Source organism: Cucumis sativus, chromosome 3, assembly GCF_000004075.3.
Source record: "Cucumis sativus cultivar 9930 chromosome 3, Cucumber_9930_V3, whole genome shotgun sequence".
Lineage (NCBI taxonomy): Eukaryota > Viridiplantae > Streptophyta > Magnoliopsida > Cucurbitales > Cucurbitaceae > Cucumis > Cucumis sativus.
Window position 1 is genome coordinate 26,070,959 of NC_026657.2, and position 20,984 is coordinate 26,091,942.

General features: G+C 30.7%; 2 protein-coding genes and 2 long non-coding RNA genes across 9 annotated transcripts; 2 read left to right on the forward strand and 2 right to left on the reverse strand.

Moving 5' to 3' along the window:
• Positions 1 to 2,812: 2,812 nt before the first annotated feature.
• Positions 2,813 to 5,248, reverse strand: LOC116402677. Its single transcript, XR_004215170.1, has 2 exons — positions 5,119 to 5,248; positions 2,813 to 3,587 (listed from the first exon to the last, which is right to left on the reverse strand). It is a non-coding gene; the product is annotated as an uncharacterized LOC116402677 (long non-coding RNA).
• A 104-nt stretch (positions 5,249 to 5,352) lies between these two features.
• On the forward strand, positions 5,353 to 9,597 carry LOC101217991 (probable methyltransferase PMT21). Of its 5 annotated transcripts, none has more exons than XM_011653383.2 (8): positions 5,361 to 5,530; positions 6,524 to 6,832; positions 6,913 to 7,061; positions 7,153 to 7,348; positions 7,558 to 7,768; positions 7,947 to 8,619; positions 8,705 to 8,782; positions 8,896 to 9,597. In XM_011653383.2, the coding sequence occupies exons 2-8, from the start codon at positions 6,554 to 6,556 to the stop codon at positions 9,116 to 9,118; spliced, it is 1,809 nt and encodes a 602-aa protein (XP_011651685.1). In that variant the 5' UTR covers positions 5,361 to 5,530; positions 6,524 to 6,553; the 3' UTR covers positions 9,119 to 9,597. The 5 variants fall into 5 exon arrangements, with proteins under 5 accessions (XP_031738248.1, XP_011651685.1, XP_031738246.1 ...); XM_031882386.1 differs by having other exon boundaries at positions 5,390 to 5,530; positions 6,537 to 6,832; XM_004144355.3 differs by lacking the exon at positions 5,361 to 5,530 and adding an exon at positions 6,224 to 6,368.
• A 627-nt stretch (positions 9,598 to 10,224) lies between these two features.
• LOC116402678 lies at positions 10,225 to 10,982 on the forward strand. The gene is made up of 2 exons (XR_004215171.1): positions 10,225 to 10,551; positions 10,641 to 10,982. It is a non-coding gene; the product is annotated as an uncharacterized LOC116402678 (long non-coding RNA).
• On the reverse strand, positions 10,484 to 13,360 carry LOC101212399. Of its 2 annotated transcripts, none has more exons than XM_011653384.2 (5): positions 12,720 to 13,360; positions 12,039 to 12,134; positions 11,884 to 11,932; positions 11,050 to 11,178; positions 10,484 to 10,681 (listed from the first exon to the last, which is right to left on the reverse strand). In XM_011653384.2, exons 1-4 carry the CDS (start codon positions 13,074 to 13,076, stop codon positions 11,087 to 11,089), a joined length of 594 nt encoding a protein of 197 aa, XP_011651686.1. In that variant the 5' UTR covers positions 13,077 to 13,360; the 3' UTR covers positions 10,484 to 10,681; positions 11,050 to 11,086. The 2 variants fall into 2 exon arrangements, with proteins under 2 accessions (XP_011651686.1, XP_004144465.1); XM_004144417.3 differs by having other exon boundaries at positions 11,050 to 11,175; positions 12,720 to 13,355.
• Positions 13,361 to 20,984: the final 7,624 nt, after the last annotated feature.

The following is a 20,984-nucleotide window of genomic DNA, read 5'->3' on the forward strand; positions in this document are numbered from 1 at the left end:
TATGTTCTCAAACTTCACAATAAAAATTCTAAATATCTTTTTTATAAAAAAATGAACAATAAACTAGCAAGTTGAAAATACATAGACTAAAATTAAATAAAATCAAATTATGTACAATTTTTGTCCAAAATTATGATATAATATCGGTCCTTATACTTTGAAGTATGTTCAATTTGAGTCTCTCTGTTTTCAATCATTCAATTTTAGTTCACACATACTTTCAATAAATCTTAAAACTTAGTCTACCTGTCTAGTTTATTGTTGATCTTATTAAAAACATTTTGGTACCTATTGAAACCTTTACTAACAAAATTTTAAAACTCTATTCACCTATCACATTTATTAGCATGAAAATCATTATTATTTAACAAGTTTTGGTAAAACAAAAACTTAAGAGAAATTAAATTTAACTTTTATTGAAAATATAAAGACTAAAGTTAGATAGGTGAGATTATACGAATAAAAATTAAACAAACTTGAAAGTAGGAAAACAAGAAATAACCCTAAACCTCTGCCTGCTTAGATATATATTGAATAAGTGTACTTTTGAATAAATTTTGATTTTGACAAGAGATAATCAAATTCAAATTAAGGAGGTAGAAACCCAAAAGTAGCAAAGAAAAATACATGTCTACACAACTATTTCTTTAAAATTATAACTACATTTCATAACATCATAATACGAAATTAAGGGTGATTAATTTCATTCCTTATCGTAATCAATGTCTATTAGACATGAGTTAAAAATTTAAGAATGCATTTCACTAATTTTAGACTTCAAAGAATTTTCTTTAAACCAAATATATACAAATTAAAAAAACCAATGACTAAACTTGAGATTCAACCCATGCCTATAGACAATTTTCTTTTATGAGTTTAATTAATAGTTAGAAGAAAACGTGTCAATTTTTTGTTTTTTTTTTTTTGACAATTTGTGTCGATCTCTAGGGCTAGTACATTGCCATTAGATGATGCAATTATGTACATTCAACACTAGAAATGAATGTATTAGATGAAAAACTTTAATGTTGGATAAAGTAGATGGAAATTTTTATTTACAAAAATAGAGCCTACAATTTGTAGACTATATTTAACTCACTCCACCATATATTATTACTTTTTTTAAAAAATTATCAAAAACAGAACATTTAACAACATATTTACACTTCATAGAAAAATCGAGCATAATAAATTTTGGGTTTTAGTGGATTTGTTATATAGAAATGTAAATAATTTGTCAATCTTTTTCTATTTTTGAAAAAACTCATGTCTTTTGAAAACTATAAAAACTATAACAATCTGACAAAATATATATATTATATAAAATAATTTTGAAAATGAAAAAAACCTATAGATCCACAATAGAAAATACTAAAAATGTCTCAGTCAACACGCGATTAATTAGCTATTGACCACACGGCACGTAATTCATGACACACGATCGTGCTACATGACCACGTACCAAATCTAAGCAAATTTAAACGATCTTGGTTTAAGATCATGTACCAAGATCTTAAATTTGGTACACCAATATCGTTTAGATTATGTACACGATTTGTGTACCAATATCTTAAAGACTAGATAGGGTACCATATATTTCGTACACGATCGTGTTCCCAAATCTAACTGTGAATCTGATCAAAGTCCAACATCAATTAGATAAGGAGATGATTTTGAGTATATAAGAACAACACTATTTTCATTGGTATGAGACCTTTTGGAATGATACCAAAAACAAAGCCATGATGATGTATACTTAAATTGAACAATCTCATACAATTGTGGAGATATTTTTAGGGGTTTGTTGTCCTAACATAAACAAATTGATTTAGATTTGATATGCAATCAAAATATAAAAGAAAAATTGTAGAAGAAGAAGATATGGAAGAAATCAAAACGGCAGGACAAGCGTGAAATATCTTATAGCATGGAGATTTGCCCTTTTCTTTTTCTTCCAAGAATAAAAGACTTATTGAACCTACTTAGTAGTGACCACCTCTATGGCAAATTTTCACATTCAATATGAGAGTGAATCCAGACTTAATATCCATGATAATAGAAAAACAAATAACAAAATATTTTTAAATATTAGGGTGTATTTTAGTGATTTACTGAAAGTTGAGAAATATTTTTAAATTTTAATGCAATTCATGTGATAACTAATTATGGAAGTAGGTGAGCCTGGAAATTCCATCATATAAACCCTATAGTCCCATAGATTTACAGTTTCAATAGTATATAATAGTAATAATTTTATATTTTCCAGACAATTACGAGAGTGGGAGATAAAGGTTAGGACATCCTTCATTATCACTACTAATGTTGTCCTCAAATTTATTATTCCAATTGAAATCTATCCTAAATAACCAAATTAAACATGTCATATATCCTAAAAAATAAAGTATTTAACAAGGTGAATTATGATTTTATTCTTTAATTATTTTAAATGGTGCAAACATTCTTGATACTAATTGTTTATGTGAAAGTGAGGCTAAGTAAGTAGTAATTATTGACACTATAAAAAAGAGATACATGCACTGTTGAAGTAAACACTTGTATTTATTTTCTAATAAACACTTATTTCCTAAGAAAATTCTACCCACATTATGTGAAGATGTCAAAATACGATGGATATATGACATATCTTCTTTCTCTAATATGAATACTCCTTGTGATGACAGAACTAAGTGAAATAACTAAGACCATTGGACTTGGATTATTGATCAGAGTTCTTCTAAGAAAGTTGGAAAATGTGGTAGTCATTACGTGACATATTTAGGAGAGCATAAACAAATTGCTATTATAGAGAATGTCAACAAACTTTGACTCAATTAATGTTTCAACTTAAAAACATTTTTAAGAGAGCAAAAGTTACGGGTACGTATGGATACAAATGACAAAAACGTGGCAAAGAGATCCAGTTTCTCCCTAATCGCCTTATTTTGTTGGTTGACACCCTCCTTCGACAAACATTAAGAAATTGAACACTGACGCTTCTTGGAGCTATGTCAATCTAACTAGTGGGTTGGAGTGAGTGCTTTGGAATAATTTGGATCTTATTCACCTTGTTGGGTTAAAATTCTTTCCAAGATGCAATAAGGTCAAAATTGTTGAAGCAAGAGCTACTCAAGATAGTCTTCATGGTATTACTTTTTTCTTACATTGAGCATGTCGTAGATGAGTCTAACAGGCTAGGGGTCGTCAAATCTACTAAATGAAGTTTTTGTAGATCTTACCAAGGCCCTCTTTTCATTGATGAGGTGAAGTCTTTTGTGCCCAATTTGGCCAATGTCTCATTTTCCATGTACAAGATTGTCACAATGTTATGTCACACTTGGGTCTAAGAAGATAAGAACAAGTTTTTCTTTTGTTTTCTAAAGAACTTACCCTTAAGCATGAGTGGTTTGCTCTACTTACGTCTCTTGATGTAATTTTGTATTCTTAGTATAACAAGTTTCTTCTATATTCCAAACAACTTACCATAAAACATGAGTGGTTTGCTCTACTTGTGTCTCCCAAACAAACAAATGATAATAAATGATTTGCACCCCTTCTATTGAGGTTGGAATTTCGATCCACCATCCCCACTGTTCACATATACACACCACATTTTTATTTAATATTTTAAATGTATCTCAATTTAGAATTTAAAAAAATTAAATAAGAAAATTAATTAGGAAACATTATAAACTCATATGCTCAACATTGTAATATTATAAACGAACATGCTTTATCCTATAATTCTGGTATAATAATTATTTTTGGACATTTTCTGTTACATTAACATATGCTTAACATTATATATTATAAATTATTCGATATCATAAAATAATAGTTATACAGGAGTTATAGGATAAAACATGTTCATAAATACATGAATGATAATTGAAATTCAAGCAATGGCTAATTATAAAACACATTATAATCAATTATTTAAATTAATTTAAAAATTGGTTAACAAACACGTCCAAAAAACTTGAAATTTTGTTTGAAATATATCTATACTTTTTTTCACCAAACTGAATCGATGGTGTAAAATGATGACATGCCCATAAATAGTAAAGGTAAAACTTCAGAATAATTTTAGACTTTGTAGAAAAATGAATTATAATTAGAAAAAAGTTAAAAAAACAAGAAAATAATAAGTAGCCACTGAGTTGAGAGAGTATAAGTGAAATTTGAAAACAGTGAAAAAAGAAGAAAAAGAAACAATTTTAAATGAACCGATAAGCATATTTGGACAACAGTGCGGTGGCATATACTGATTGGGCTCAAGTTGATAAAAGTAAGGCCAGTTGTGTAGGGGAAAAAAGTTTTATTGTCTTTTTTCCTCTTTTTAGGAAATGTGAAATAAATAAAATAAAGTAAAATAAAACATAATTGTTGCATTTTCTTTTTTTTTTCCCATAACGCGTATGAATCAATCTTTCATGCAACTGTGTGAGGCCAAGTGCCAATCATGGAAATCAAAGATATTAAAAGTCAAAATAAATACGCAAAAAACGGGGAAATTATAATAATCAGTACCAATATTCAATCAATAACAAAAAGTCTGAATGTTATGCTTATTCTGTCTTTGAGCTTTCAAAGTTCTCAAGGGTTTTTTTTTTTTTCTTTTCAAATGTGCAAAATTGTTATATTTTCTACAAAATTATTTTAACTCCAATTTTTCTTATTGAATTTCTGTTTTACTTCAACCATTGAAGGATGAGTACATTTATTCGTTACACTGTCTTCAATTAATTTTTTTGTTAATCATTTAATATTTTGAAATAAATAACTTATCAAAGAAACATATACCAATCAAACAATCAATAATATACATCAAACTAACAAATCATTCCTTAAAAAGAAACTCTAAATTCATAAATTTTTAAATTTTGAAGGCAACATTTGTAATTTTAAAAGGGTTAAACTATTTAAAAGTTATGACAGAAAGAAAATAATAGAAATTAATACAAGACTATAGAAATTGATACATGTGTATGGGTTAGTATTTATTATTAATATTCTTTGTAAATAATTTGACATTTTTACTGGCTTTTGAAAATTTTGAAATACGAAAAATTCCCTACTTAAGCAATAAATATGAATTGAAATAAAAACAATTAAATGTACCTAAAGAAAGCTGTCCCGTTCTTCAATTCAACACTTCTCAGCGCTCTTCTCACACTCAGATAACGATGAAAATTAATGGGAAAAATAAAAATAAAGTGAAATGAAATGAAAAATAGTAACCCAGAGAAACATGGGGGAGAAGTGGCAGTTGAGAAGAAGAAAAGGGAAGGGACGAGGAAGTGGGGACAGGCTGACTTATTTAAACCTTCATCTTCATGAAGCTCAACAAAACACAAACACTCTCTCTCTCTCTCTCTCTCTCTCTCTCTCTTGGGACACTGAAACCAGAGAGAGATTTTGAGATAGATAGACCCCAATCTCAATTTTACTTATCATTCCCCAGTTTCTAAATCTTTGGTGGTGGGGATTGGAATACAAATTACAAACACACACACACACACACAAACTCAAGGTAAAAACTCTCTGTCTATCTCTCTGGACTTTTTAGTCTATTCTATTCTAGAAATTTTCGTTTCATTTCTTTCTTGAAATGGCTTTCTATTCTATTTTTCTTCTTCTTTATTTCTCTTCCACAAACAGATCTCACTCTATGGACGCCTCGCCATTCTTTTCTCTTCTGTTACTATTATTAGATTCTGATGTGTCTTCATTTTTTACCATTTTCTTTTTTTTCAACTCACTTCTGTCTTCCTTTTTAACATTTTCGATTCCTCGTTGGGGGAAATTATTACAGTTGTTTTTTCCCTCGTCCATGTTTTCTTGTTTTGCTCCATTTCAGCAAATACTTGGCGGATTTTGCTTCACCCTCTACTTCTTTTAACAATAAAAGAAAATTATAATCTTCATTTTCACATTGGTGAATCAGAGGAGGGAAACGTCTCATTATCAAAACGGTGATTGTTGAATTTGATTTGGGTTTTAATTTCTCTCATTGATACTTGGATTCAAGGGGTGGGTTTTCCCTTTTTCTTTTTGTTCACTGTGTGTGTTTGTGTGTTTGGAGGGGCCCAACATCATGTGTGAAAATTCTAATCAATGGGGGCAAAGGAAAGTGGAAATTGTCGGTTGTTGTTGTCGGATGTTAAATTTTACAGCTGCACTTGATATGCTTTCATGTTCATCATTTGACAATTTATCTTCACTTATCTTTTTTTATTTTCTACTCCTTTATCTGAATTCTTCATCTTTTTCCCCCCCTGAATGTCTTAACTCAAATCTGAAGATTTTATTTCAAGATCAAATTAATTGGATCCGTTGTTTTCCCATCTTGCCAGATTGTAGCTTGTAGGGTAGGTTTTGTTTTCTGTTGTAGATTCAATAGATTTGTTACAAGCTTCTGTTTTCAAGTCACATTTTCGTGTTTCAGACCTATAATCAATAGATGCAAACATTCATACATAAGAAATAATGAAAATGGACTGTGACTAATAATCTGTCCCCATAGATTCCTTTTGCAGATTTTTGATAGGCAATCATGAAGTATAAAGATGGGAAGCCAGGATATAACCCAGATAAAAATGCAAGAGTTCTTCCTATGACAATTCTGTTGTTTGTGTTATGTGGATTCTCGTTCTATCTGGGTGGAATCTTTTGTTCTGAGAAAGAAGGATTCAATGTCAACACATCCATGGATGTTGGAGACTCTGTTGCGTCAGCGAGGGATACAGCCGTTTCCCCTCTTCAACTTAAACCGGTTACCTTCCAGGAATGCAGCAGTGATTACCAAGATTACACTCCTTGCACAGATCCAAGGGTATTTCCTATTTAGATTTTCTTAGTTAAGAGTATCTCATCTGTAAATCTACATATCTAATTTTCATTTTTTGAGTGTAGAAATGGAAGAAGTATGGTTTGCATCGGCTTACTTTCATGGAAAGACATTGCCCTCCTGTGTTCGAAAGAAAGGAATGCTTAATTCCACCACCAGACGGGTATAAACCACCAATTAGATGGCCAAAAAGCAAGGATGAGTGTTGGTACAGGTAATATGTTGTTTCATGTTCTTTTCTTTTGCAAAGAACCTCCTCTTCACACATACGGATTTCAAACTTTCATCTGTTCCAATTACTTTAGGAACGTGCCATATGATTGGATCAATAAGCAGAAATCTAATCAAAATTGGCTGAGGAAAGAAGGTGAAAAGTTCCTTTTTCCTGGTGGAGGAACTATGTTTCCTCATGGCGTTAGCGCATACGTTGATCTGATGACAGATCTAATTCCAGAAATGAAGGATGGAACTGTTCGAACAGCCATTGATACTGGGTGTGGGGTGAGTCCTACTTTGAATTCATTCTTGTGTTTTCTACAACAAACTTTTCTAGTCACTAAGCCTCGTAATGCGATCTTTGCATTTTGAGGAAATTTTCGTTGTTTATTTCGAACAATTCCTAACTTTTCATAGGCACTTGATGGGATCATATTCTAAATTATATCAACGAACAAAAAGGTTTTTGATCAGTTCGGTGAATCACATTCCAGGTTGCAAGCTGGGGAGGAGATTTGCTAGACCGTGGAATTTTAACAGTTTCTCTTGCACCAAGAGATAACCATGAAGCTCAAGTCCAATTTGCATTGGAACGTGGAATTCCAGCAATTCTTGGCATCATTTCCACACAACGCCTTCCTTTCCCATCAAGCTCCTTTGATATGGCTCACTGCTCAAGATGCCTTATCCCATGGACAGAATTTGGTAAATATCTATTTTTCAAAGATTAAATCATGTTAATTTCTTTTAAGAACGAATGTGTTACTACTGTACTCAATTGAGTTAGTTACTTGATTGTTTGTTGTGTTTTTAGTTTATGTTTATGTTTTTTGTTTTGATAAGATTTGTGATCATCAATCATCTTTCTTTTTTTTCTTTTCAGGTGGAATATACTTGCTAGAAATCAATCGAATCCTCCGTCCTGGGGGTTTCTGGGTTCTATCTGGTCCCCCTGTCAACTATGAAAATCGTTGGAGAGGATGGAATACGACTGTGGAAGAACAAAGATCAGACTATGAAAAATTGCAGGAACTCCTAACTTCGATGTGCTTCACCCTTTACAACAAAAAGGATGATATTGCTGTTTGGCAGAAATCTTCAGATCCAAATTGTTTCAACAAGATTGCTGTTGATGCTTACCCGCCTAAGTGCGACGACAGCCTTGAACCAGATTCAGCATGGTACAGTCCATTGCGCAGTTGTGTCGTTGCTCCCAACCCAAAACTGAAGAGGACAAGTTTGATGGCCGTCCCTAAATGGCCAGATCGTTTACACACCTCACCGGAACGTGTTTCAGATGTTTATGGTGGGAGTACTGGCACTTTCAAGCACGATGATAGCAAATGGAAGGTCCGAGCAAAACACTACAAGAAATTGCTTCCTGCAATTGGGACTGAAAAGATCAGAAATGTTATGGACATGAATACAGTTTACGGAGGTTTTGCTGCAGCCATTATTGATGATCCTTTGTGGGTTATGAATGTGGTTTCTTCCTACGCTGCTAATACTCTTCCTGTGGTCTATGATCGTGGTCTAATTGGAACTTACCATGACTGGTAAAATAAAAAAACCGTTTCTTGTCCTTTATTACTTTTTTTTATGGAGAAACTTTTCGTTAACTCGCAATGGTTAATTTGGCAGGTGTGAAGCATTTTCAACATATCCTCGAACTTATGATTTGCTCCATCTTGATGGGCTTTTCACCGCAGAAGGCCATAGGTAATAAAGGATGATGTGTTATGAAAGTTCTTTTGTTTTTTATCTTTAAAAGTAATGGATGATTGGAAAACCATTAAAAGGAGTTTCTTCTGACCATTCTGCATTCCTTGCAGGTGTGAGATGAAGTATGTGCTTTTGGAGATGGATCGAATCCTGCGTCCAAATGGGTATGCGATAATTCGAGAGTCAAGCTACTACGCAGATGCAGTAGCCTCAATGGCCAAAGGGATGAGATGGGGATGTCGTAAGGAAGAAACCGAATACAGTACCGAAAAGGAGAAGATATTGATTTGCCAGAAGAAGCTTTGGTATTCTTCTAACCGGAAATCAAGATGACAAACATGAGAAAAGGAAGCTGGCCAGCCAAATCCAGGTACTTATACTTTCAGAATCAAAGCGAAGCAAGCTCGATAGAAGCACAAAGAGATTAGTTTACTTTTACAAAATACTGGGGAAACTACAATATTTCTCCTCGAATATCTTCGACGATTAAAGAATTGGGTGTCAAATAGTGTGGTTATATTTATTTTACAGGGCCTCTTTCATATAGATATATTCTTTTGTAAGGGAGCAAATTGTATGTCAAATTTTCAACTTTTTTTCTGTATCTTTTTCTGTTCAATACTACTTTTTGTCGTCTACATTGAAGTAATTGATGGGTTGTTGAGATATCAAAGTATGGGCTAGAAGGTTTCAAACCACAAGTCCCATTCTTGTGATTTGTCTTTTGATTTTCGTTTTGTTTATAATTTTGTCACTCTGAAGAGCAAAAGAGAACTAAACAGATTCAATACAAACCATCTAATATTTCTTGATATCTGGAAATTTCTTCAATACGAACCATCTAATATCTCTTGATATATGAACATTCCAATTAGAATTCCTTTAAAATCCAAAAAAGGAGAAAAAAAAGTCAAACTAGTTGGTTTATTTTTGGTCGGGTAAAGTACATCCAGAAGAGCAGCACCAATATGCTCATATACCCATAATTTTGTTTAACTTCAGTGAAGATACAAGTGGTAGGATGGTAGTGAAAAAGGAAGAGAAGGAAGCTGGAAGAATACAAAAATAGAAGAAATCATACGGCTGTATTAGGACTGGGGCCAGTAAAACATTATTCTTGTAAGTAGGCCATTGCAGCTAAATATTCAGCTCAAGTGTTAAGGCTATGAACAGTAGTAAACGCTGTTTGTCATTCATGAGCTGGGAAGTAATTAGCTAGAAAACCAAATCACGTGACCAATGCCCTACGACAACTCAATCATTTTCAACTCCTTTGGAACTAAACTAGAAAATACCCTATTGTCAGAGCTAGTTACGGAAGAAAGGGATTTTCTGTGGACGAAATAAGATAAGAAGGCAAGCAGATGAGATGGAATTAATCCCCTACCTCACAAAGGGAGAAGAAGAAAAAAGGGGGGGGGGGGGGGGGGGGGGGGAAACCCCAATTGTTGACCGATAAATTCAAATATCAGAAATGAAGGATATATAGATATCCGAGGCAGGCTCTAATATAAGAAGTTAATACACTTTCATTAGCTCTATCAATACCCTACTCGCATGAGTTTTGTAAATAAGCAATTGAAGCCATTTTTTAAGAATTTTATTTTGGAAATGATTTAGTTCAGCATCCATATGCATGATTGTTGATAGTATAAAAGACAAGTCATGAAAAGACAGACATTTGATAGGTAGTCTAGGGGAGTTGAAAGGCGGGAATGGCCAAGATTCATCTCAGATACAATACAAATAGAATCCGAGTAATACTTGTGAGTATCCGATACCAAAATGAATATTGCTAGATATTTGACTTGAATATTACATCTGGTTAGAATGCACTAAACTTACTTGAGTACAGATATTCTTGAGAACCAAATGATATCACGTACAGTTATTGCTCTGAAAGATTAAAGCGAAAGGGAAAAGAAAAGAGAGGTTAGTTGCACATCAGAGAAGGTGAATATTAGTAGTTTTTATTTGATTAAAAACTGTAACAAGCATTAATAGAATTCTTGGATTTAAAGATTGTTCAATTATTTGGCTATTGCCACCATGTAATTTTAAGACACGTATTTCCTTCTGAACAAGTACTTCAAAGATATCAAGATCGTAGATTTATATCGGTTAATTTTTACAACCGTAAATTTTAACTGGTGAACAGAAAAGGAATGAGGAAAGAAACCATCTTCATTGTCATTTAGTGCCTGTTCATATTTTGTAGTTCTAAACATCGTGTACTTTATTAGATTAATAGACTCAGTACTCACCAAGTCGCCACAAAGCTGCTATCAATTGATAGTGAGGTTAGGTGGAGGGGATCCCAAAACGGCTACGAAGAGCATCAATTGATCTCTCAAACGACTGTGAAAGTTCAGTTATGGATGTTTTGCAAGCTGCTATTGAGAAAGTGTCATAACCAAGGTTTCATATTTCATATAATAGCTTCAAAATTGAAAGAATGAAAATAAGTAAACACGGCAACTTCATTTCATTCTGAATACATGGTGTTTAAAAGCATTCTAAAAATATGTTAGACATTGCTAATGAAGATTGAAGAAAAAGGATTTCAGAACACCTTCTAATTATCCGAATCTATGATTTTTAATGAGTTTTGTTTTGTAAAAATTGAAATTAATTTTTGTTCCAACTTATAGTTCTAAGTAGCCGTTGACAAGGGTTTTAAATATAAAACGATATACGTTCCATGTATTTATTCTAAAATAAACTCTATAATTGAATCATACAAAAGGTTCTAGTAACATCGTAAACACTAAAAATAATATATCTAACACCATTTCGTAAATCAACATCAATAAGGATATCTCCAATATCTCATAAATACCTAGAAAATTCATTAAAAATCTCTAACTTGTACATGCAGTGAATTTAAACGGTTTTTTTATAAATTATCTTAATGGTAGGAATATGTGTTGCTATTTGATATATTATCAGTATATCCATAAACATATCCGTTTGATATGGATGTCACGTTGATGCAAACAACAAATCATGAAAAGCCATGCTGAACCAGTAACATCTACACTGATTAACGTTATGGAGAAATTCGTAGTTAACCAATGCCGTTGCAAGGATTGACTAACCTCGAGATGCACTCTCTTCTTCATGTGCCAAAAACTCTTCATATGAAGCCTAATAATAGACAATGAAACCGAGTAAGTTTTTTGGCCAAAAAAAGAAAAATGAACAATAATAATCATGCAAACATTTTTGCAAGTTCGATTTCTCATTGAAGCACCTTCATAGCTTCCTGACTTTCATGAATCCTTTGAGACATCTTCTTATACTCCTTCTCTGCTTCATCCATCATTTTTTGGCAGGTTTGACCTTGAATCTGTTAAATTAATTGACATGAGATCCCAAGATCATTTTCTTATACATCCTTCCCGTTACAAATCGAGAACATAAAGAAACCAAGAAAATGCTTCTAAGATAAATTTTCAAATACTTAATCTTATATCCTAGCTTGTCCATACGAAGTCGATCAGTACACAGACAAACCTGTCATATGTTTATAAAGATCAATGAAAATTCATGTTGAGCTACCTTACATAGATAATCTAAGCCTTAAGTTTTCCATATGTGCTCTAAATTATATTAATTAAATTCATGGAAACTATCAATTCAATTAACATATCTATGAAGCCGATGTTCACAAGTACAGACGTAGTTTTTCATTTAATTTCAAGTTTTAAACTAAAACCATGAATATAAATTTCCGGTGATTTGTTAACTAATTTCAATGGACTGAACTAAACTAACTCCCTCTGATCAAGATCATGTTCATTAAACAGAGAGAGATCTCGAGTTAGGGATTATAATCAGCGGAAATCGCAAAGAAAAATAAAGAAGAGAAAAGGAAAGTACATGCAACAACTCGCATTCATCATCGAAATCATAAAAACAGAGAGATGGATACCTTAAATCGCTTCTGGAGGCGTGAGTTTGAGGAATCGAGGTCTTTGACGATTTGAGAGTGAGAATGATCAATGTGGCGCTTGAGATCGAGGAGTTGTGAAGACGCAAAATCCTTGAGATCCGATATAGAACTCAAACTCGAAGCATTTCGAGGAGACGACTTGAAGAGACCAGCGGGAACTTTGTTCTTCGCAAGGTTGGTGTTCTCTGGTGAAGACAATTTGCATCCAATGCTGTTCATTTTTCTGTTGAAGATCGCTGACTTTGGAGAATCGGTGGCAGGAGGAGGCGTTAACGGCGGCGTTTCCAGAAGCTCGGCCGCTGAAGACCGGCGAGTTCCACCCCTTTTCTTTCCCATCTTATTCGCTCAAACTCAGTCCGTGCGCTTAAAATCGTTAATGCCTAATTTTGCGGGAATATTCAGTTGAATTTCCCTCGCTTTTTTTTTAATTTTATTATTTTTATTAATACATTAAGATTGCCAAAATGATATCAAATTCCACTGCAAATTGAGAACCCAAGTCCACGATCAACTGAACCTAATAAAAGTTGATTTTCCGTTATTTGTACGGACGCCTTTCTCCCTGGGACGCGCCCTGCAGGAACAGGTCCCGAACCGGATCGAAATTCTCGAATTAGGCTGGGAATGGGGGCAGAGTGAACACATTCCTCTTACCTGAATATACATGTGTGTATATATATATATGAGAGAAAGTACATAAAATATATATCTTACCATTATGTAACTTACTAAAAGTCTATAATATATCTTACTATTAACTGTTATGTAACTTACTAACAGTCTATAATTGTTATAATTATATTTGATATAAACATGATATATATTTTAAATTAATAACTAAATCAAATAATTACACTCATATAACTATTTTACGATATATCATTTTATATACCAAATAACATATGAAATGTATATTTTCATTTTTTAATATATTTATTGACACAAAAAATAAATTATGGTATATTTAAAAAAAAAACTATAGAATTTGTAGAATTAAAAAATAAAAATTGAAAAAAAAAACGTAAACTTCCAACCCAACAACATAAGAATGGAAAAAAAAAAGGGAAAAATCAGGTAAAAAATCATATAATAATGACAATAAAAATGAAAATAAATAGAATTTATGACAAGAAAAAAATAAACCAATTATTTACGATTATAAAAAAATATGGATTATCTCACATTAAATAAATTGAATCTCATACAACTAAAGAAATATATATGTACTATCTCAATTAAATGCTTCAAACTAAAAAGAATAATAAATTTGAAATTAACTCAACGAAAATATTTCTATTTTTGGAAATTTAAATATAGCAAAAGAAAAAATGAATATTTTGGGCTTGAGTTAAAATTTTTGTTATATGTTATGAGCTTGGACTAAAATTTTGCTGTGATCGTAAATAGTTTACCAATTCTTCTTTTTTAAAAATCCTCCATCATTTTTCCATATATGTGTAATAACGAATTTCTTTCAATTTTGTTTTTAAAATAATATTAATCATAATGATGAGAAGTGTTGGTCATTTGGGCTTGTAAAAATCATGTATGGTGATATCAACTTTTAAAATAATATCAATTTTCTTTCAAGTTTGTAAAAATTCATATGGTTGGACTTCGAGGATCTGATCATGCTGAAGCCCATTGGTTCAAATAAATATTATTTATTTAGGCTAAAGTCCAATTAAGTAAAAAAGAAAAAAAAAACTAATTTAACATAAATACTAGATATGATTCAAATCCATGTGATTGAGCTTATAAGTTTGATCCATTGACCAACCAAGCCTAAGCCTATAAAGGCCACCAAAAAACTATAAAAATAGTATAGTTATCTTCATTTGTGAGAAACATAAATTTCTTACTCTAGAATGTCTAGAGAGAATTCTTAGAAGAGCTAGAAGACTCTCAAACTCCTAAAAGTCAATCACCATCAGGAATTGAAGTTTCTTTAAAGATACAAATTTTCTTCCAAGACACCAACTTCAAGAACATTATGTACTTCGTTTCCGCAAATCAAGTATATGCGTTCAACCAAGAGAGAATTAGAGGATCAAATACTAAAGATCGAACCACATCACATTAAATCAACATAAATACAACACCAACACAAGTTTAACTCAACGAATTAAATTTCTCTAAAAATCTCGTGTGACAAAGGTTGGTCATTAGAGGAGCATTAGTATTTACTCATGGGTAAAATGGTAATTTAATCCAGCTAGCATTATAGACACTTGTGAATGACTAACTTATTGTTGTTGGCATATATCTGTAGACACGTAAATATATCTATAGTGAGAAGAGTTCAACTGTGAGTTTTTAGTGGAATGTACTCATAATTAACGACTATTTATTAATATGGTTAATGAGTTTACTCAATTAATCTCATATCTTGTAGCTTTTAATCTGTGTAGGGTAATTAGGTCCTATTCCTAGCTCGTAAAAGGTAATGATGTTAATTATATCTTGATTATAATTTGATATGTTCAAATTTATTTTAGAAATTAATATAATGTATGGTGATACATTATAATATAAAGTGTATATTTTAATTAAACTTTGTAATATAAATTTAATTTTTGGATATGATTCAAAATTAATTAAAAAATAATTTATGAAAGAATAAAATATTTGAATGAGTTCAAATATTAATTTAATGTGAATCAGATTCATATTAAAATTATATATTAAAATTTAACGTGTATATGATACACATTAAAACTTTAGATTATGAGAGAAATTTATACATAAATATGATTCATATTTGGATTAAATTAAATATATCTAATTAACTGCCAAATTAATTGATAATTTAATTTAATTAAAACTAGATGTTAAATATGATTTTAAATGAAATATTAATTAAATATGATTTAAATGAAATATTAATGAAATATGATTTAAATGAAATATGATTTAATATTGATATTTTAAAAAACATCATAAAGTATCACTGAACAGAACCATTATGAAAACGAAAAAAGCCCACAATTAAAAATACCATAAAATGTCATGTCGTTTAATTTACATCCATTGCCCATAATATATTTGGTAAACAATCATATAGATTTGACTATTTAAATTTGGATAGCTAAATCTAAACGATTTTTTTCAACCAAAATTTGGTAGATGATCGTTTAGATTTTTTACATGATCGTTTAGATTTGATCATTTAAATTTTGAAAGCCAAATCTCAATAATTTTTTTTTCAAGACTTTTTGGTTTACGATCATTTAGATTTCTTACACGATCGTTTATATTTGATTGTTAATTTGGAAAGTCAAATCTCAACGACGATAGTTTAGATTTGGCTATCCAATATCTCAACGAATTTTTTCATAATCTTTTATATTTTGAACAATCAAATAACAGTTGAATTTTTTTTTACACGATTTTGAACCAAATAACCGTTTGAAAAACAAATAAAAGAAAAATTGCAAAAGAAGAAGAGAAAATGACGATGGAAAGAAAAAAAATTGCAGATGAGGAAAAGAAGAAATATATGAAAAGAAAGAACAAACCTAAAATATTTTTTAAAAAATGACCAGCTTCATGAGTTTTTTCATTTTGTTACACGGGCCGTAAATATTTTGCCACTTTTGTTATATTTATGAAAATTAACCATTTAATTAATTAATTAAATATAATATTAAATTAAATTAATAACTCCCTTATGTAAGGGAATTATTTAAGGAAATGTGGGACGTTTTCACGGTATCCCAATATCTCTTTAACTTCCTCTTCTTCAAAAGGAAAAAAAAAAAAAAAAAAAAGGAAGGAGAGTACATACAAAATATGACTACTTTTCTGAAAAACGTAAGTGCTCGACATAAACTCTCTCTAAAAAGACATCTCTATTTTCCTAAAAATCTTTCTTGGTTTCCACAAACCAAAACTTCAATTGCTCAGACGATGGGGAGATTTCCAAGTGGTGGTGACCCGCATAATGGCGTTTAGCAGATATGGAGTCGACAACGATAGTAAGTCTCATTTTCTCTTCATTTTTATTTTGTAAAAATCATGCTTAGCTTTTAGGTTACAATAATTTATCTCGGTAGTTTTTTCAATATACTATTTTTTTAAAAAATCCCAATTAAATTTGAGTTTAATGGTTATGTTAAACTACTTTTGCTGCAAAGAGCTTTTATCCCCTCACAAGTATTGTCACACGCCTCACGGATCACCTACTCTCGACCGGAGAGATAGCGTAAAGTCAATCGATATCGCCTCTTGTCTCAATGATACCGGCTAACTCTAACTTCTTTAACTTTTACTTAAGCTCAAAATTTAGCAAAAACATAAAATTCATCTTTTTTATTATAGAAAATGATGTGCAACCCATCTTATTTCCAAACTTTTAAAATATAGCTACTTACAAAGGTTTTAACAAAACTCAAACTTATATTACAGTCAGTTTTCTCAACCAGCCACACTGGTTACCTAAACATAGCAATTTCATTATATTCTCCCAACATACTAGTCGACATGCCAACGATAACCTCAGCTCAGGGCAACACAATCTTTACCTAAAAAGTGAGAAAACATTTGAAAGAATGAGCTAAAAACATCTAGTGATTTGATGTTTTCAAAACACAATTTCCAAATAGTTATGTTCAATGCATAACTTAAACGTAGAAATCATTATAAACATATCATAATAAGCTTTAGAAACTTTTCATAAGTTACTCAAACATTCTTAAGTACTTTAAGTTATTGCATACCACTTTCCTACTATACATTCATAATATAACATAGGTTAGCTTTCATTGAATCTTCCCCACATAGACACTAGGGCCTTCACTGATGTACTCTACCTAGGCCCCTCTATAAAGCCTTCACATCAGTAATTGAGAATCATATATATGTGCACATTTAGAGTTACTTTGTATAGTACTGTCATAAAAACATTTGAGTGCAAGTTGTTTGCAAAACTTGAATTTCACCTTAGAAATAATAAGCATTTAAGTAAAACATTTAAATGCAGAAATCATTCATAAGCTATTGTCTGTGCAATCTTAAAATCATAAATAACTTTTAAAAGTTTTACTCACAAACTTGAAGCTTTTACTCCTTAGCTTAGAGAAATTCACTAAACTTCACTTATCTTAAACATAGGGTATTTGTACTCTATTGATCTCTAATAATCAGAAAATACATAAACTCCAAGCAAAAATAGTTAAAACATAAAAAATGTCAAAATTTGTCAAATAGGTTAGCTGGTTTGCATGGCATGGGCGGTAGGTTGCACGCTTGCGTGCATGCCTAATGGCCTTGTTGCGTGCTAACCTCGCGCTCAAGGTTACACACATGCTTTCTGTGTCGCAACGTGCATTGTGCATGGAACCCTTGTCTACATGCGCATGATGCCTTACATGGCCTAGGCGTGCACCTGATGTTGTCTGGCTATGCGGTGGATATGCTCCTCACATTCTCCAAGGCCTAAATAACTTTTATTATCTATTTTGCACACTCAGCTCCCTTTATCAACTTGGTACTTGACTCTCACCCTTGGCCTTGCTCAAAAACTTTACTCGACTTTGGAGCTTAATATCTTAAAATCTAGAACTCAAATCAAGAAATGTCCTTCTACAAATTACTTAGAAATGTCGTAACTAGCTTACCTTAAAATACCTTTCACAAATTCCAAGTATAGAGTTGTGTATTTCCAAAATGCCCAGTACTACTCAATTTCGTTCCGAAAATGACCTTTGGTCTTTCTTTACTTCAACGCTTATGAAAAAGTGAAGACTCAATTAACTAGATGCCTTTAGTCAATACTCAAGTTAATAACTGATGTAATAACTCGAAAATAATAAGAAAGAATAACAATTAGAACACAGACATTGGCAATCCAGTTTGATAATCCAGTTTGATGACACAACATCTATACCTGAGGGCCCTTAACCCATGGTAAGAGATCATATATTGCCTTGTGATCTAATTCATGATTACATAATTATGGCATACAGTACAAACATCATCACACATTCTCAACATGATGTATGTAGTGATAATAATACACTGATAAATGAACTAGAAGATTAATCACTAATAATCACCATAGTAGCAACGAAGGAAACACTTTTCCTTAATTAGAAGTCATAATGCAATAGTTCAACCAAGCTTCACTTGATCGTCTATGATCCCTATTAACTAAGAACTTCTTCAAGTAGCGAACTTAGTTGACATTCAAGATTACTTACCATAGAAACACTTTCTTTCTTTTCAGTACATAATTTATTGAAATTCCTCAAACTTAATTCTAAATTTGTTAACACGTGAACAACCTTGAACATAATAAAAGTCGAAACAACTAGCCTAATACAAACTGAAAAATACGGTCAAATCCCTACAACCAACCAAAGCCAAAACAACCCAAACCAGAATAGATAATTAATTAATTAAATAAATAAAGGAAGGAAGTGGGACCATAATTCTCAACAAACTCTCCCTTGAGACGCTTTCTTTATTTGTCCAAGCAAGCACACCATAAAACACCAAGAGGCACCAAACAATATCGTAAATTCAATGGGTTTAGATTAAAGTATATATATATTATCAACATAATAAAAATCAATGGGTTTAGATTAAAACATTATTTTTTAAAGGAAATCAATGGTTGAGATTCTCCCAAATTCAAAATTAATTTTGTTATTTCAAAATTGTAACAATGAAAGGTATTGCGACAACTAAAGGTATTGCGTTTTAAAATGGATTGTTGAGATTCTCTAATTCGAAAAATAATAATTTGAAAATTTTCAAATTTAATTAAGGTTATTTTAAAATAAAATTAGTCATTCAGAATCTCAATTTCAAAATAATCAATAATTCTGTTATTTTTATATTCAAACAATTTAATCTAAAATTAAGATAAAATAGCCATTCTCCCATTTTGAAAAATAAAAAAATTAGTATTTTGAAATTAATAAGTGTTATTTTGATACCGAATTTATTCTTGAGATTCTCCCATAATTGAAAAATAATAATTTTGTTATTTTGAAAGTCAAAAAAATGTATTGTTGAAATTTTGCAATTTTGTTAATTTAAAAAGCCTTTAACGTTATTTTAAATTTTAAATTTAATTTGGTTATTTTGAAATTAGTAAGATCTAATAAAGTTGATACCCGAGATATGAGAAATGAGTTATGATATGGGTTGCTATATGTTTACCATAAAAAACATAATTAAAGACTCATAAGTACATAACACAAATTAATTACAACGTATAAAAAAAATAATTACGGTTGAAAAATGTAGGTATTTTGGTATTTTACAAAATACCATGCACGTGCAAAAAATGTCATTTTTCAAAATGACCCATAAAAAGTTGCTATATCCTTTATTATTCTAAAGTTGGGTTCAAGTGTATAGAGAAAAAAAAAAAAGAACGGGTTTTAACTACTAATGCCTAAAATGATATAGCGTTTTACAAGATGGACCCAAATTTCGTAATTTTTTTAAAATATCATAAATAGATTAATAAATATAGGGTTAAAATGACTAATTTACCCATCTTTATTATTTGTAATATATTAAAAAATAGAAAAAAGGAAAGTGAACGATGATTAAGATTTCATTTATTATATGTCATATGTAAATACAGTGAGTGATTAATTATATTATGATAATATTATAATCAAAATTACACCTTAATTATTTTTCTTTTGGTGATTTTGTTCAAAAGAATATCTTTCCCGATATCTCTCTCCGTTATTTCTTTTTTCGTTTTGCATTGTTTTTCATATATTCCACATAATTATAGTATATATTTAATAATATGATGTATATTTTATGAATGAAAGGTTATGATATCAATTTTTTATGTATTTTATTTAAATTATTCATATTTTATACAATAAATAATACGTTATGTTTGAAAAATATCGATTATGTATGGAAGTTGTTTATGTTTACAAGAACATGGATCATAAAAAAAATCTGATGAATATATGTAATATATGTCATTAAAACATTAGTTGTTCACTCGTATATGTAATGCTGAGAAAAACTAAATATGTTTAAGATGTAGGAACTTTGATGAAAAAATTGAAAATTTAGAGAATTGTATGAACAAGTAGTTGAATGTGGAGTATATGCTAAATTGGTTTATGAATAAGATCTATATGAAATAATAAATAATATATTTTATGAATGAAAGATTATGTTATCAATCCGTTAAATTGGTTTATTTATTTTATTTCAAATATTTATATTATATGTAATAAATAATAAGTTAGGTTCGAAACA